General features: G+C 41.3%; 1 protein-coding gene across 7 annotated transcripts in view; it reads left to right on the top strand.

Moving 5' to 3' along the window:
- NDUFAF6 (NADH:ubiquinone oxidoreductase complex assembly factor 6) overlaps positions 1–17,116 on the top strand; it is a 184,336-nt gene that overhangs the window by 128,510 nt on the left and 38,710 nt on the right. For 2 of the 7 annotated variants that reach the window (XM_030795485.1, XM_003268324.4), the window contains exons 1-3: positions 3,273–3,497; positions 10,283–10,382; positions 14,062–14,184. In XM_030795485.1, coding sequence (XP_030651345.1) covers positions 3,301–3,497; positions 10,283–10,382; positions 14,062–14,184 — 420 coding nt within the window. In that variant the 5' untranslated portion in view covers positions 3,273–3,300. Of the gene's footprint in view, positions 1–3,266; positions 3,498–10,282; positions 10,387–12,280; positions 12,396–14,061; positions 14,185–15,193; positions 15,320–17,116 lie in introns of those variants that run through there. The other 5 variants (XM_030795489.1, XM_030795488.1, XM_030795490.1 and 2 more) reach the window with 5 other exon arrangements.

Genomic DNA, 17,116 nt, shown 5'->3' with positions numbered 1-17,116 from the left:
TATATCCTTTATAATAAACCAGTAAATATATATGTGTTTCCCTGCTATCTGGGAGCCATCATAGCAAATTATCAAACCTGAGGAGGAAACTCCTGAAAATCCTTGATTTGTAGCCAAGTCAAACAAAAGCTTGGGTAACCTGAGGACTCACTAATTGCTACTGGTGTCCAAAGTAGGGGGCAGCCTTGTGAGACTGAGCTCTGAACCTGTGGATTCTGTCCTAACTGTGTAGTCCTGAAAATGCTTGGTGTGGAAGATCTATACATTTAGTGTCAGAAGGGTTGCATAAGTATAGAAAAATTGTTTTTCCTTTTTAATAGTGATTCATCTAAAAAGTATTTAATTGTGGAAAATATAAGGATTGACTAAGGGCATAGTTAATGTGTTACATCTATCAATAAGATGAACTATAATGCTGTAATTAAAAATGTTTATGAAGGTTCAATATAATAAAAACACCAGTTTTCCATACATTAGGTATAAATTTAACATAGCCGTAGTAAAAATACCTTCAGAATTATTTTAATCAAAAAGCTGATCCTAAAAGTCGAATGGGAAAATAAACAAGAATGGCCAGGAAGACCGGGAAAGAGAAAAAGAGTAATGAAGAAGGACTAGCCCTACTAGATATCTATGAAAACATATTGTAAAGACTCAATAGTTAAAAGAGCTTACTACTAGAACATTAATAGACAAATGGAACACTATAGACACAAAATATATGCATGAGTTTATTCTGTGAAAAAGGAAGCATCTCAAATCAAAGGAGGAAAAGGTGGACTACTGAATAAATGATAGTAAGACAACTACTAGATATAAAGAAAAAAGTTAGATCCATACCTTCCTAATCTTTACCCCCCCCCAAAAAAAAGAAAGAAATGTAAAAAAGTGAAATCTACAAGTACTACAAGAGAAACCAGAAGGACTAGAAGAAAGCAAGGGATTCTTTTAACACATTTAAAATGGGGAAGGCCTTTTCAAAGACTGCAAAATCCAGAAGCCATAAAAGTAAATATTGTAAATTTGACTAGATAAAAATATATTGCAAAATTTCTGCATGGCAAAGATTCCACAAGCAAAGACAAAACTAAAACCAAACTAAGGAAAATAATAATGATCTATATTACAGTCAAAGGACTAATCTCCCTCACGTGTCGTGACAGCTAGCTTCCCACAGAGTAAGTGATGAGAGACAGAGACAGAGAGAGTAAGAGAGCACCCAAGATGAAATATGGAAGGTGCAGACCTTTTATAACCTAATCGCAGGAGTGACATTGGGTTTTTCTTTCGATTTTTTCTGATTTGTTTCCCCGTGGTGTCGATTTATCTTGTTTCTTGTCTTTTTCTTATAAACTTTAAAATTAGATTTAGAAGCTTAATTAACTTTATGTTAAGCCTTTTTGCGAAGAATATTTCATATGTAGTATATTGAATTTTATGTTTCCTTTTATTAGTGAAGCAACTTTCTCAGAAGCGCCACAGTGGACTTGTTCTCAAGTCTAATTGGCCAGATCAGGGAAATATGCACGGTCCTGGACCAATCACTGGTGATGAAAGGGTCACACCCGCCACTGGGGTTCTGCTACTACACAGGATGAAGAAAGGTAATCTCAGAGAGTAAAAACCAAAGTTGCATGAATTGGTTAGAGTTCTTAGGTCCAAAGGACAAGGTGCTTTCCCTTGGGTTTAAACAAAAACATTAACTTGGAGTCACAAAGGCAAGTGGCCAGAGTTGAGGCAGAAAGGTAAATTGAGGCCACGTCATGGAGGGACTGCATATAACACACAGTAAATGCTGCCAAGTAGGGAAACGCCATCATCAGATGGACATTTTAGAAAGAACCAGTCTGGCCATAGCAAGAAAAGTCTAGGCAAATCTGAAGGCAAGATGTATCACTGGGATTCAAGTGTAGGCAGCTGCTGGCTGGTATCAGCTAGTTGGCAGCAGCTAGACCCAACTCTAATATTTGAGGGGCCTGAAGGTAAGAGTACCAAAGGAAGCCAACACACCATGTGAACAAATATTCAAAGTTAATCCCAGCACTATGGGAGGCTGAGGTGGGTGGATCACGAGGTCAGAAGATCGAGACCATCCTGGCCAACATGGTGAAACCTCATCTCTACTAAAAAGACAAAAATTAGCTGGATGTGGTGGTGTGCACCTGTAGTCCCAGCTACTCGGGAGGCTAAGGCGGGAGAATCGCTTGAACCCGGGAGGCAGAGGTTGCAGTGAGCCAAGATCACGCCACTGCACTCCAGCCTGGCGACAGAGTGAGACTCTGTCTCAAAAAAAAAAAAGTTATAAATCAAGTTAGTAAACTGTTTAAAGCTCTGTCTTCCTGCCTTGATAAATACATCTTCCTAAGGACCTGAAAGGTCAGGTTTACAATGAAAATTTTGACTCCTTGGAGTTCCATGCTGGACCTTGGAGGCCCAGAAAAGCAGGCTCTGGCCTAAGGCCGCCTTCACTTCCCTTCCCTGTCCAAATAGATTGTGGAATAACACAGATATTTTGAATGTTTGGATCTTATCGGACTACTTACTATTTATGTGAACTGAGGCACTTCAGCTTCTACAATTTTCAAGTGACAGCCATTGGAGTAAAGCAGGAAACAAAATAATGGCACTGCCCGTATGGAACCCAGAGGATAGTGGGAGAAAGAAGTCAGCAAGCAGGTGAGCTATAGGTAGTAATTGATAATGGCCTACTGTGTGGCTTCTCTCAGAGATGTGTGTGCTTTTCTGCTGGAGGTGTTAGGTGGCCAGTGGTTCCCAAATAGAGCGACATTTCCAGAGGTCTTTGGGAGTGTGTGGGCGTTTGGTGGTCACCAAGCCTGGGCATTCACCTATGGCAAACTTCCAGCAACGTGCGGGACAGCGCTATTGCGCCCAAAGTGCCAAGGGAGCCCCTGTTGAGAAACAGCGCAAGGTGTTCTGTCCTCATGGTGGATTTGGGGTATAGGGGCGGCGGGGCGTGATTTTGGCAGCTACTTCTTTCACCAGCAGCACCCATCACTTCTTGTGGGTGCTCTGAGGTCGCCTGTGGATGCACGTGGGGGAAGGGGAAGAGCCCAGGAGGGGTCGGATGGGCTGGGGCGGGTGTTTCCTGGAAGAAAGGCCAAAGAGTCGCGGTGGCGGCCCAGATGCAGAGGACCACAGCGACACCTGGCTCTTCTTTGAGCGGCGTCCAGAGGCTGCCTTCCCGAGGCTCAAAGGAGCGTAGGGGGACCTGCAGGGGCGTGGCAGGGGCGTAGCTGCGCGCCGACGGCGTGGGGTCGAAGGGCACGCAGTGCCGGCGTTATGGCGGCCTCCGCGCAAGGCTCTGCCTGGGGGCCGTTGCGGCTTGGCATCCCCGGCCTGTGCTGCCGCCGGCCGCCTCTGGGTCTGTACGCGCGCGTGCGGCGGCTGCCGGGGCCGGAGGTGTCTGGGCGGAGCGTGGCCGCGGCCAGCGGACCGGGCGCCTGGGGCACTGACCACTACTGCCTGGAGCTGCTGCGGTGAGCGAGCACGACCTTCCCTGGCGCGGCGGGAAGCGGGGTCCCGGGGTGGAAGCGGCTGCGCCTCGCGTCTGGCCTGACGTTTGAGCGAGCGGACCGGCGCCTTCCTCGTGCCCTTCTGGGTGTGCGTTCTAGTGGGCGCCGGGTGCGGGTGTGCGGAGGCAGCGGGCCCACAGGAACATTCACATGGGTCACAAAATTATGGCAAAATTCCTTCGACTGCCCACGCTTGTCGCCTTATCTGAACCTTAATTTTAACCGAATTCAGCGTTTTTGCATGAATAACCTTTGTTATTCACAGAACGTCTATTAGTTTTAATGACAACGGTAGCCAACTTTGAGTTCTTTCTGTGTGCCTGGCATTATGCAAAGCAGATTACGAGTAATTGGTCTTCATTACAAGTTGCGACGGACAAATGTAGACCTATCTTTTAAGGTTGTGAATTATAAAGCATTTAGAACAATTCCTGGCATATAGTAAGGGCACAGTGAGTGGAAGTCATTATTATCTCATTTAACAGACAAGCAAACGGGGTTTTATAGTGGTTAGAGAATTTGCCACAGGTTCACAAGAATAGCCTCATAAAGTCAGAGCCCTGAAGTGTTTTGTTTGTCGGGCGTAGCGCTGGGAAGGCCTGGCACTTGGGTGTCGCTCCTTAATCATTTGTGGAGGTGGGTTGGATCAATCAGGTCACCTGGTTCATACGGCAGGGGCCCCTGGGAATCCAGGCCTGACTGCTGAGACCAGTGGCTTAGCCCCTCTGCCCTTCTGCTGTGTCTCATTTGAAAGACTGGGGTAAGGTCTCGAAGTACTTGGTCTCAAGGACTTACCAAAAGTACTCGAATAACTAAACTACCTTGAAGTTGATTATGCAAGTAAAACCGTTTTTTTTAAAAATTCCATTTTAGAGAAAAGCAGCATAACACAACAAAATGCATGCATTTCAGTGTTTTGTTTATAATCACTTTTAAAAATTGTGGGCCGGCCGCGGTGGCTAAACGCTTGTAGTCTCCGCACTTTAGGAGGCTGAGACCGGCGGATTGCTTGAGCCCAGGTGTCTGAGACCAGTCTGGCCAACGTGGCGAAACCCCATCCCTACAAAAAAAAAAAAAAAATTAGCTGGGTGTTGTGTCCCGCGCTTGTGGTCCCGGCTACTCCAGAGGATGACGTGGGAGGATCGCTTCAGCCTGGGAGGTGGAGGTTGCAGTGAGCCAAGGTCGCTCCACTACACTCTAGCCTGGGCGACAGTCTCAAAAACAACAAAAACAAAAATTATTTATTTCCTACCTTATTTGTTGATTACTTGTAAGAGAAACAAGATAGCAATGGAAATCAGGCATTAAGAATTGTAAAAGCCAAAAAAAAATTGTAAAAGCCAAATTGTGAAAAGATTGCATTATTTTTATGTATTTAAGTTGTTACATTTTGATGAGAAAAAGTTTAAGTTGCCAGAGTATACCACCCAATTAGCCCCTAGTGTCATAACTTTGCAGAGATAATCACTCTTAAAAATTTCTTATCTATTCTTCCAGGGATAGTCTGTGGATTTACAAATATTTAAGGCTGGAGGGATGGCTTACACCTGTAATCTCAGCATTTTGGGAAGCCTAGGCAGAAGGGTTGCTTGAGGCCAGGAGTTTGAGACCAGCCTGGGCAACATAGCGGGATGCTGTTGCTACAAAAAATAAAAAAATTAGCTGGGCTTGGTGGCACAGCCTGTGGTCCCAGCTACTGCAAGGCTGAGGCGGGAGGATCACTTCACTCCGGGAGGTTGAGGCTGCTATGAGCCGAGTTTGCTTCATTGCACTCCAGCCAGGGCAACAGAGCAAGACCCTGTTTCAAAACAAACAAAAATATTTAAGTACATTATTAGTTATTTTTTACTTCAGTCACATGCTAGTTTTTCTCAAGTATATATACCATACTTACAAATGGTCAGGTACTTAAACTGTCCATGTTATTTGTGTGGAATGGGGGCTCTTGACTCTAGTGACTTATTTCAAATGCTGAATTTTGCAGGCAGACCTGATTTGAGAGTATTAATCCCAGCTCTATCACTTGGGAAGGTTACGTTAAAATTCCATTTTGGCGGGGCACCATGGCTCACTCCTGTAACCTTAGCCCTTTGGGAGGCTGAGGAGGGAGGATTGCTTGAGCCTAAGAGTTACAGACCAGCCTAGGCAACATAGTGGGACCCCTTCCCTACAAAAAATAAATAAAATTAGCTGGGCATGGTGGTAAGCACATGTAGTCCCAGCTACTCGGGAGGCTGAGAGGGGAGGATCACTTGAACATGGGAGGTTGAGGCTGCAGTGAGCCAAGATCTTGCCACTGCACTCCAGCCTAGGTGACAAAATGAGACCCTGTCTCAAAAAAAAAAAGGATTCAGTTTTTTCCTCATTTGTAAACGTTTACTCTTACCTTATAGCCTGGTGTCATGAGGATTAAATGTGATGATATAGTAAAAAATGCTTAGCAGAGTTTAGACACATGACAAATATAAGTTTAAAAAATAAAAATGAAATAGAATTTCTGACTTCTAATTGTCCATCAATAATCTCTGCAAGATTTGGCCTCTGAAATTGTGCAGGGTTGTTTTGGACGTGCATTTTATGCACAGCCTCTAAATAGCAGGAAAAATAGCAGGCCATAACTTCGGGTTTGCCATCCTGGGCTCTCCTAGCAATTTAGGTTCTTGGGAAAATCTCAAACCTAATTTACATGGGCTTCTCCGACTTTGGCTTTGAGGAGGATAAACACAGAGCCTCAGGCTGTAGTGAGAAAGTGAGGAGGTAGGTACTACTGGTGGTGTTGGAGTGCACTAATGTTCTTTACTTTCCTGCAATCTCACCAGGGAATCACTTCCTTTGTGCCTCAGTGGCACAGGTCCATGGTACTAAAGCACAACAATCCTAATACCCCATGTGCTTGTTTCTCATATGTCTGTCTCTTTCAGCTCAGTCGAAGTCAGTACCCATCTTCAGTGTCTGGAACAGTGCCTGGCACATAGTAGGCACTGCATAAATGTTAGAATGAATGAGAGGTTATTGGCCCTATTGCCATATAAAACTGTTATATATACATCCATAATATGGCATTTCTCATTATCTGAGACTGGATAATCTCAGGTAACTGGATCTTGGTTAGATGCTTAGGACATCCTTGTATATCCATAGTTCAATAATTCATATTTATAACGATGATCCTAAGTGATGAAGAAATGGCTAAATAATCAGTATATCATATTTAATGTGGTGAAGGGGATAATATTGTTTAGAAAATTTCCATCCAAAATTAAAAAATAAATTTGTTAATAGGGTAAATCCTTGGTTGTGTGGAAGACTTTATTTTCCAAATGTTACTACAGTTCTGTTATGTCTTCATTTCATTTTTCATTTCCCTCTAAGAAGCTTGAAGTACTTCACATACTGCTTTTTTTTAGGAGATAACCTTGATAGATTATTAAGCTTCATTTGCAAATTGGGAAATAGACAGGAGTGATTGGTGTCATTTCTATTAATAGCCAGTTGGGTGATGGAAGTTAAGATTGTAGTTTGATTCCCATTCAGTGTTTTTCTCACTGTTTCATGTTAACTTCAAGTGTTTTAAACACTTCTGAAGTTTGGAGACTTTTTATGGTAAAATACAATTTAAAAATGTCAACTATAGAGCTGCTTTGCCTTCACTGTCCTTAGAAACTTTTGGGGAACCATTTTGTTCCCCAAAGGTGAAACTGCTTAGGGTGAGATCTTTTTAGCAGTACTCTTGAGATAGCAGGGTTACTGTTTGTGACCTCTTCTTTTGTTTTATGTGGCAACTGGGGGAGATTGTCAAGGGAATGGCTAGAAGCAGTTTAAGTTCTCTGTTAGGAACATGACAAAGTGTGAACCAGTTGAAAAGTGGGAGAAATCTGAATTTTAGTACCTAAACTCTGTGGGATGAGACCCAGGTTAGACTCATATTAAATATTGTTTTATAAGAAGGTTCCAATGTATTAAAGTAGGTAAGTACCTTATACTTAAGTCATCTTTCCTGGAGTGAATATGATAAGGTCTATATGTTCATAACATTTTATTTTCAAGTAATTGTAAATTTACATAAAAATTACAGAAATAGTACACAGAGATCCAATATACTCTTTAGCAGATTCCCTCATTTTTAGCACTCTGAAACATTTAAGGATAAGATGCAGACATGATACTCCATTAACTGCCCGTAATACTTTGGTCTATATATCATAAGTACGAGGATGCTTTCCCGTAGAATCACAGTACAGCCATCAAAATCAGGAAATTAAAATTGATCCAGTATTACCATTTAATCCACAGGCCCCATTCAAATTTTGCTGATTATCTTATTATGTCTTTCATACGTCCAAAGTCATGTGCTACATTTAGTTATATCTCTCTAGTCTTCTCCAATCTGGAACAATTCCTCAAGTCTTATCTTTCATGAGCTTGATATTTTTTGAAGAGAATAGGCCAGTTACTTTGTAGAAATCTCCTTTGATTTGGGTTTTTAATATTTTCTCATGACATGCGTTTTTGGCAGGAATATCACAGAAGGGACACTCAGCTTTTCTCTCCATATCATATCGGGAAGCACATGACATTGATTTGTCCTATTACTATGATGTTAACCTTTTATTACGTGGTTGAAAAGGTGACTTCCAGATTTTTTTTTTGTAAATTTAATTAAGAATGTTAATTATAAGCAAGAATGCATACTTCATGGGGAGATACTTCAGTACTATGTAAGTATTCTTTTTCTATCAAACTTTTACCCCTTTAACATTTTCAGGCATTTATTGATGATTTTTATCTGAATCAGTTAATACTATGGTAGTTATCAAATGGTGATTTTTAAAAATTCCATCATGTCTTCTGAATTTAATAGTAGGCATCGTATTGGTTGTCAAGTTTTTCCTTCGCTTCCTATTTATTAATTTTTATTGGTACAGGCTCATGGAGTCCTGTTTCAAATTGTTACATTTATTTATTTATTTATTTATTTATTTATTTATTTATTTATTTATTTTAGAGACAGGATCTCCTGTTACCCAGACTGGAGTGCAGTGGCATGATCATAGCTCACTGTAACCTTGAACTCCTGGGCCTAAGTAATCCTCCCACCTCAGCTTCCTAAGTAGCTAGGACCACAGGCCCATGCCACCATGCCCAGCTAATTTTTTTATTTTTTAAGTTTTTTGTAAAGACAGTGTCTCACTGTGTTGTCCAGGCTGGTCTTGAACTCCTGACCTCAAGCCATCCTCCCTGCTCTGCCTCCCACAGTGCTAGATTATAGGCATGAGCCACCATGCCTGGCCCTGTCATTATTTTTTGATCCTGAAATTGCTATGGACTTGGCCAGTGAGAACTCTGTCAAGCCAGTTTCTGTGTTCTTTTGAGAAGTTTCCTCCATTCTTTAAACATTTCTTTACTTTTTGCTCAAGAAGATGTTTCAGACTTACCTTGTATTTTCTCTGCCCTAGGAATGGAGTCAGTTATTCCTTCCAGGAGCCTGTGTTAGTCTGTTTTGCATTGTTATAAAGGAATATCTGAGACTTGGTAATTTATAAAGAAAAGAGGTTTCTTTGACTCATGGTTCTGCAGGCTGTACAAGAAGCATGGCGCCAGTATCTGCTCAGCTTCTGGCAAGGCCTCAGGAAGCTTTTAGTTGTGGCAGAAGACGAAGGGGAGCAGGCGTATCACATGGCAAGAGAGGAAGCAAAAGAGAGAAGGGAGGAGGTGCCAGGCTCTTTTAAACAACCAGCTCTAGTGTGAACTAATAAACTCACTTATCCCCAAGGGGATGGCACCAAGCCATTCATGAGGGATCCACCCCTGTGACCCAGATACCTCCCACTAGGCCTCACCTCCAACATTGTGGGGGTCACATTTTAACATGAGATTTGGAGGCGACAAATATCCAAATATCAGAGCCCTAGTTTCTTTCAGTGCAGAATGGTTTCAGAAACCAAGATCTGGGTGCTAGGGTGTTCACCAATACCGGGAATGTTGGGTGGGGGCTGGGGGTATTGTTACTTCTAGGCTCTTTCAGCAGGTGCTGCAAGGAAACGTATGTGTGCACACAGTCCTACATGAATTTCTATGTCTTATCTCTGCCTTTCTATATATCTGTCTGTATGTCTTAAAAACCATACATTCACCCCAATATTTGCTTGAACTATTTTAACTTGATTTGTACTTTTGAAGCTCATTTGAATTCTTACTAAAACAACAGTGATTCTGAAACAGTTAAAATTATAAGTACTACATAAGTCATAGTAATTGATAGAGATTAGGTGGCATTGGGATACATTTTTCATAATTTTTAAGGAATGGATATAAGAAATAAGACATGTCAGGCATTTTCTGAACTGAAGCCTCACATTGTTGTTGTTTTTTTGAGATAGAGTCTTGCTCTGTCATCCAGGCTGGAGTGCAGTGGCGCAGTCTGGGCTCACTGCAACCTCCACCTCCTGGGCTCAAGCAGTTCTCGGGCCTCAGCCACCCAAGTAGCTGGGATTAGAGGCACATGCCACCATGCCCGACTAATTTTTGTATTTTTAGTAGAGACAAGGTTTCACCATGTTGGCCAGGCTGGTCTTGAACTCCTGGCTTCAAGTGATCCGCCCGCCTTGGCCTCCCAAAGTGCTGGGATTACAGGCATGAGCCACCGTGCCCAACCTGAAGCCTTTTTGTTTTCAGTTAATTTTGGTCAGTATTTTTATGTGCAGCTTGGAAAGTGAAAAGTAAGTGTCTTTTTTTTCTGTCTGTTACAGGAAACGGGATTATGAAGGTTATTTATGCTCCCTGCTGCTCCCTGCAGAATCCCGAAGCTCTGTTTTTGCACTGAGGGCCTTTAATGTGGAACTGGCTCAGGCTGGTATTAAGATACCTTAAAATATTATTTGCAAAATGGTGATATAATGTATTTAATGCTGAACAATAAATATAGTTGTAATTTATATGTTAGATGTGTTCAAGGTCTCTATTAGTGATTTCTTTTCCCTGCTAACTGTTTAGGCTTAATAATTCAATACCAAAAATAAAACTATCTAATGAACTTAATGGTTCTAGAAATGCCATTCTGGAATTTTTTATTTCTCTTCCCGAGGATATTACAAAACTGTGCCATTAACATTGCACATTTGTCTGTTAACTAAATAGGTTAGTCAGAGAATTACAGCTTATTCTTTCCAACAATTGCATAATTTACATGTATATAGCAGTTTTTCAAAGCACTTTTTAAATTGAGGTTTTAGCTCTAATGTTAGTAGGGAATGAAAGCAATTGTAGCAAACCAGGACCTTAGATCATACTAATTCACTTTTAGAGTTCTAAAGGAAGGAGAGATCCTCTTTTTTTCTTCTTTAGAATGGAAAGAATATGTACAAATACAAAATAAATTGGAATGGTGGATGGAGATGAGAGAGTGAAAACTGGAACAGCCTTAGTCTTCTCAGTAATAAATTGAGAGGTCAGATATTGGGAGTGAGGGAGCAGGAGAGGGTTCAGAGTCTTGAAGAGATTAGCAAATTTTGACACAGATTCTCAGGGAATATGGTAGGAAGTGAACAAGGAACAAATAAAACGATGTGAATATGGCACTGAGGCACAACTGAGATTCACAACTATGAGTCTGTAGAGAGTCTGATAGACTGGCTGTTTTTTCCTCTGGTATCTTCCTGGGAGTCATGGGTTATGATTTTTCACCTCATCCTTTTTCAAGTGTAAACTGTACATAAGCATGTTAAATGAGTCACAGTTTAGCCATAAATAGTTCCCACCTTAGTCTTTTTTATCCTTTTTAAATGATTAAAATTTAATTTTTTAATTTTTAATTTACAGACAGGTCACCCAGGCTGGAGTGCAGTGGCATGATCACAGCTTATTGTAACCTTGAACTCCTGGGCTTTAAGTGATCCTCCCACCTCAGCCTCCCAAGTAGCTGGAACTGTAGATGTGCCACTATGCCTGGCTAATTAAAAACAATTTTTTTTTAGAGACAGAGTCTTGCTATGTTGCCCAGGCTGGTCTCAAATTCCTGGCCTCAAGTGATTCTCCTGCCTCAGCCCCCAAAGTGATGGGATTATAGGCATAAGCCACTGCACCCAGTCAATACAATTTTATTTTTAATAAACCCCCAGAGTTCCTTCTGAATTGTGTCACTTTGTACTTCTTTGTATACTTTGTACATCTTGCTGCTGCTTCGCACATGGAGCCTTGTTTATTCACTCATTCAACAAGTGTTGATTGAATGCAGAGACTTTACATAGACTGTATTCAATGCTATACCCACATGACGTAAAACAGGGTCTGCACTCAATGAACAAATCACTGTGTAATGTATCAGATGGAGACTAGTGCTATGGAGAGAAATAAAGCAGGATAAGGAGGCTGCGACGGCTGGGTACACCAGGGGTTCCTATTTTATATAGGATGGTTAGGAGAAACCTCACAGAAAAGGTGGCATTGGAGCAGAGATCTGAAGGAGGTGAGGGAGTGAGCTGTACAGATATGTGGGCAAAGAGTATTCTAGGCAGAAGGAACAGCAAGTGCAGTCTCTAAGGTGCAATTGTGCCTGCTCAAAGAACAGAAGAAGGCAGGTGGTCCAGCGGAGCAGGGAGGGGCGCATGGGAGGAGATTCAGTTAGGGGCACCTGGGTCAGAAAGGTAAGGTCTTGGAGACACCATTAAAATCACTTTGGCTGAGTGAGATGGGCAGCCACTGGAGGGTTCTGAGCAGGGAGACATCACCTCTTGGTTATATTTTGAAAGGATTACTCTTGCTGCTGTCTTGCTGTACTGTATGCCACTAGGATCTGAACACTAAACATTGCTAAGAAACCCACCCACCACCAGGATATTTGGAAGTAACTTCGCATATGGAAAAGTAAGAGTAGTACAAACAATACTCATGACCCTGTCGTTAATATTTTGTCCCATTTGCATTATTCTGTCTACATATGTATATATACACATTTCTCTTTTTATGAATCATTTTAGAGTAACTTGACTATATCATGACCCTTATCCCTATAAACTTGAGTGTGTGTCTCATAAGAATAAGGATAATCTCTTACATAACCACAGTACGCTTACAAAAAAATAAGCAACATTGATGCAGTACTTTTATTTGATCTACCATCTGATTTCCAGTTTTGTCAAATGACCCAGTAACGTCCTTTATGGCATTTTTTTTCCCCTTCTGTATGGGATCTAATCTAGGATCATGTATTACATTTAGTTTTCTGTCTCTTTAGCCTCCTTTATTCTGGAACATTTCCATAGCCTTTCTTTGCGTTTTGTGACATTGACATATTTTAAGCAATACTATTCCTTTTAAGAATTAAAATGGTTCTCATTTGGGGTTTATTTTATTTTTCATCAGGATTATATTAAACTTATGGATTCCTAGCGTAATATTACCTAAGTGGTCTGTGTCCTCTTCAGAGTCACAAGGAGGTGTGAAATATCCATCTGACTCCCAGCAGTAACGTTAATTTTAGTCACTGAGTCAAAATGATAATATCTTTTCCCTTGCTAATAAGCAGCCTGTGAGGAGACCTTTTAAGACCATGTTCCTCATCAAAATTTACCTCCTAGATTTAGCTTGTGTTGGTGATTCTTGCCTGAACCTAAGAAGGCCATTCTTTTTTTTTTTTTTTTTTTTTTAGACGGAGTTTCACTCTTGTCGCCCAGGCTGGGGTGTAGTGGTGTGATCTTGGCTCACTGCAACCTCTGCCTCTCGGGTTCAAGTGATTCTCCTGCCTCAGCCTCCTGAGTAGCTGGGATTACAGGCACCCACCACCGCACCCGGCTAATTTTTTGTATTTTTAGTAGAGACGGGGTTTCATCGTGTTAACCAGGCTGGTCTTGAACTCCTGACCTCAGGTGATCCACCTGTGCCTTGGCCTCCCAAAGTGTAGGGTTTACAGATGTGGGTCACCGTGCCTGACCAGAAGGCCATTCTTAATAGTGAGTGAGGGAGACAATCTAATAATCTTCTTTTTAAATAATCTTCTTTTGGCAGGGCGCAGTGGCTCTCGCTTGTAATCCCAGCACTTTGAGAGGCCGAGGTGGGCGGATCATGAGGTCAGGAGATCGAGACCACGGTGAAACCCCGTCTCTACTAAAAATACAAAAAATTAGCCGGGCGTGGTGGCGGGCGCCTGTAGTCCCAGCGACTTGGAGAGGCTGAGGCAGGAGAATGGCGTGAACCCAGGAGGCGGAGCTTGCAGTGAGCCGAGATTGCGCCTCTGCACTCCAGCCTGGGTGACAGAGCGAGACTCCGTCTCAAAAAAAAAAAAAAAAAAAAAAATCTTCTTTTAAATAATCTTTTTAAAAATTATTTAAAGAATGAATGCATGAATTTATTTAAAAGTACATGCAGTAAAATTCTCTCTTGGTTGTGTTCTATAGGTTCCAAGAAATGTAGTCATTTACCACCATACTCCTAATATAGAACAGTTACATTAACTCAAAAAATTGCCTCAAAAATACTGATTTTTTAGACAGTAGACAATGCATTTGCTAAAGTTTTTAAACCCTATTTATAGGTTAAAGACTCAGTCTCTGAGAAGACAATTGGACTGATGCGAATGCAGTTTTGGAAGAAAACTGTGGAAGATATATACTGTGACAATCCACCACATCAGCCTGTGGCCATTGAACTATGGAAGGTAAAAAAAAAAAAAAAATACCACTTCTAATTTGTATGAATATTATTCGAGTCTACTTTTTGATGGATATAATTTGGGTACTGTTGATTATAGTGGAATCTATTCTGAAAATATTCTTAAGCTTATGTATTCAGAGCTGTTATAGTTTTGGCACAGAAATTTAAAATCACCCACTGGTAATTTAGACACGTCTTTTGTATATTTGTTTATTAAAGGAAAAAGGAAGAATTAGTCTCTATATAATAACTTGTATTTTCCACATTTCCATATTTGCCTGCAGAATTTAAATCCTACACATTTTGATGCAATAGCAAGTAAAATTTTCTGTTCTCTCTGCCTAGCAGCAGCTCCTTATACCAGTGTTTTAATCCAGGTTTTGGGCATACCAGTGTTTTAATCCAGGTTCTGGGCTGTAGAACATGTATTAATCTTTTGTGATGGGGGACTTGCTCTCAGTGTTGTCTAGATACAAATCTAAAACTGCCTTGTCTAGTTTGATAGAATTACCTATCCATTGTTGAGTTTTAGGTGTTAAGAGAATGGAAACCTATGGGCTAGAGTATTATTTGTATAGCTAGATGTATATCATAAATGGTTTTATAGTAAAGCAGCTATATGGATCCCTAACTCATAAGCAGCCACACATGGCTTGTATTGACTGGGTGCAGTGGCTTATGCCTATAATCCCATCACTTTGGGGGCTGAGGCAGGAGAATCACTTGAGGCCAGGAATTTGAGACCAGCCTGGGCAACATAGCAAGACTCTGTCTCTAAAAAAAAATTGTTTTTAATTAGCCAGGCATAGTGGCACATCTACAGTTCCAGCTACTTGGGAGGCTGAGGTGGGAGGATCACTTAAAGCCCAGGAGTTCTAAACTATGAGAGGAGGAAGGGAATTAGGTACCTGTCATCATTGATCTGTGTCCCTGTTGTAATGCAATGATTGCCAAAAGAGGGTTTCTATAACAGGAGCCACCCGCAGACCTGACAGTGGTACACCTCTTCTCAGGTCTGTGCACCAGCAGAGGCAGGCCCAGTTTCTGGGCCCCAGATTGACTTCACAGAGCCCCAGTAAAGATGGAAAACCAGACCCCCCCGCAACCGGGGATTGAGAAGAAAAAGTGGATGGGAAGCTGTGAGTATTAGATTAGTTCTTTACCTCTGTTCATCCCACTGCAAGAAGCTCAACCTAGGTGACTCACTAAAAAGTTTTCCTAAAATCCAGAAACCCTTTTTATTTATTATTTTACACATAAACCGGAGTATAGTGGAGGTGGAGGTTTATGTTAAGACTTGCATAAATGGTTCTGGCCTTTGTCGGGGAATAATGTGGAAGATTAGAGAGTCCTTTGATGCAAATTTATCTTTCCTTGGCTTCCCTTAAAAAACCAGAAGATACATCTGAATTACAGAATGTTTACATATCTGCCAATTTAGGATTGCTAAATTGTCCAATTTTAATAGCTGCTTAAAGTTTAATGGTTAATGTTGGCTGGCTTTCTGACGTGACCAGTGTTGAAGCTGAATGTGAATATTTGAAAGATGCAGGTCATGTTCAGTGCAGTTGTCCTTGTTGCATGTTCTCTATCCTTCCCCATCCTGCTGGAGCATATGGGGCATATTGGGTATTTGAAGTGTTGGGTTCTTGAGGAGATTAAATAGAGGGAACAATGACTGTGTGTTATCCAGAGAGCACTTTGCTGCTGCACTGTTTCATTGGTATTTTTAGGGTATAAGATACTTGAATATTTATAATTTCTTATCCATTCTATATGGGTTCCCCATTTCTCTGTGTATGAATTTTAGCTGCAGTTTGAATTTATGTTTATAACCAAGGTCTTTCTTCTATTTGGCTTCAGTTTCCAGAGTTCACACTTCATTCAGCAGATTTCCAGCTTCTTTAAAATATTTACTTTTTTACCTTGGTCTCTGATTTCCTTCTGAATCAGTGTTATATTTTATAATCAAGGATCTACAGCCGTTATAGCTTCAGCCTTGAGTAAATAGGAGTTTGGCTTTTCATTTATTAAATATTTATTTGGTACTTTTTTATGTGCTAGGAATGGTGCTTGAAGGTTTACAAAATCAAGCATGCCCGTCGGCCCAGACGTGTGAAATAAAACAAGAGCAGGAGTCCGCAGTGACCAGTTGGCTGATTCCTGGGATTTGGAAGAGAGGCCTATGGGGAGAGTCCTGCCATGTAGTAGTAGTAGTAGTGCCGAGAACACTTAGGAACTAACGCCTTTTTAGCTTCTATTAGATTCCTGCCAGGCAAAGTGGGCTCTGTTCTCCATACATACACCTTTGTCATGTAATGCATTTTGATGAGCATGCTGGCCTTTACATTTAGTATCAGTGACATCTGAGAGTCTTAGTTGAAGTATAGCATATCCCTAGATTTTACGTTTCACTACTGTATTTATTTATTGTGAAAATATATTATGCTTAATGTTGACATGGCAGGAAAAAAAACATTTTAAAAACTTACTTGGAAATAATTCCAAACTTTCAGAAAGGTTACGAAATTCAAAGTAGGACAAACACCTCTATATACCCTTTACCCAGATTCATCAGGCTGGAGTGCAATGGTGCAAACATGGCTCACTGCAGCCTCAACCTCCTGGGCTCAGGTGATCCTCTTGCCCCAGCCTCCTGAGTAGCTGGGACCACAGGCATGTGCCACCACACCTAGCTAATTAAAAAAATTTTTTTTCTAGAGATGAGGTCTCACTGTGTTGCCTCTCCTGGCCTCCTGGTCATCCTCCCACCTTGGCCTCCCAAAGTGTTGAGATTACAGGTGTGAGCCACTGTGCCTGGCCCACTTATTGTTAATATTTTATCCCATTTGTTTAATCATTTTTCCTCACTCACATACTCAGTTTCTCGCTCTTCTCCTCTCCTCCTTCTCCTATTCCCCCATATGTGTATTCAC

The sequence above is a fragment of the Nomascus leucogenys genome, chromosome 16 (assembly GCF_006542625.1).
Source record: "Nomascus leucogenys isolate Asia chromosome 16, Asia_NLE_v1, whole genome shotgun sequence".
Classification (NCBI taxonomy): Eukaryota; Metazoa; Chordata; class Mammalia; order Primates; family Hylobatidae; genus Nomascus; species Nomascus leucogenys.
Note: the sequence above shows the minus strand (reverse complement) of the source record. Positions and strands in the feature narration are given on the sequence as shown.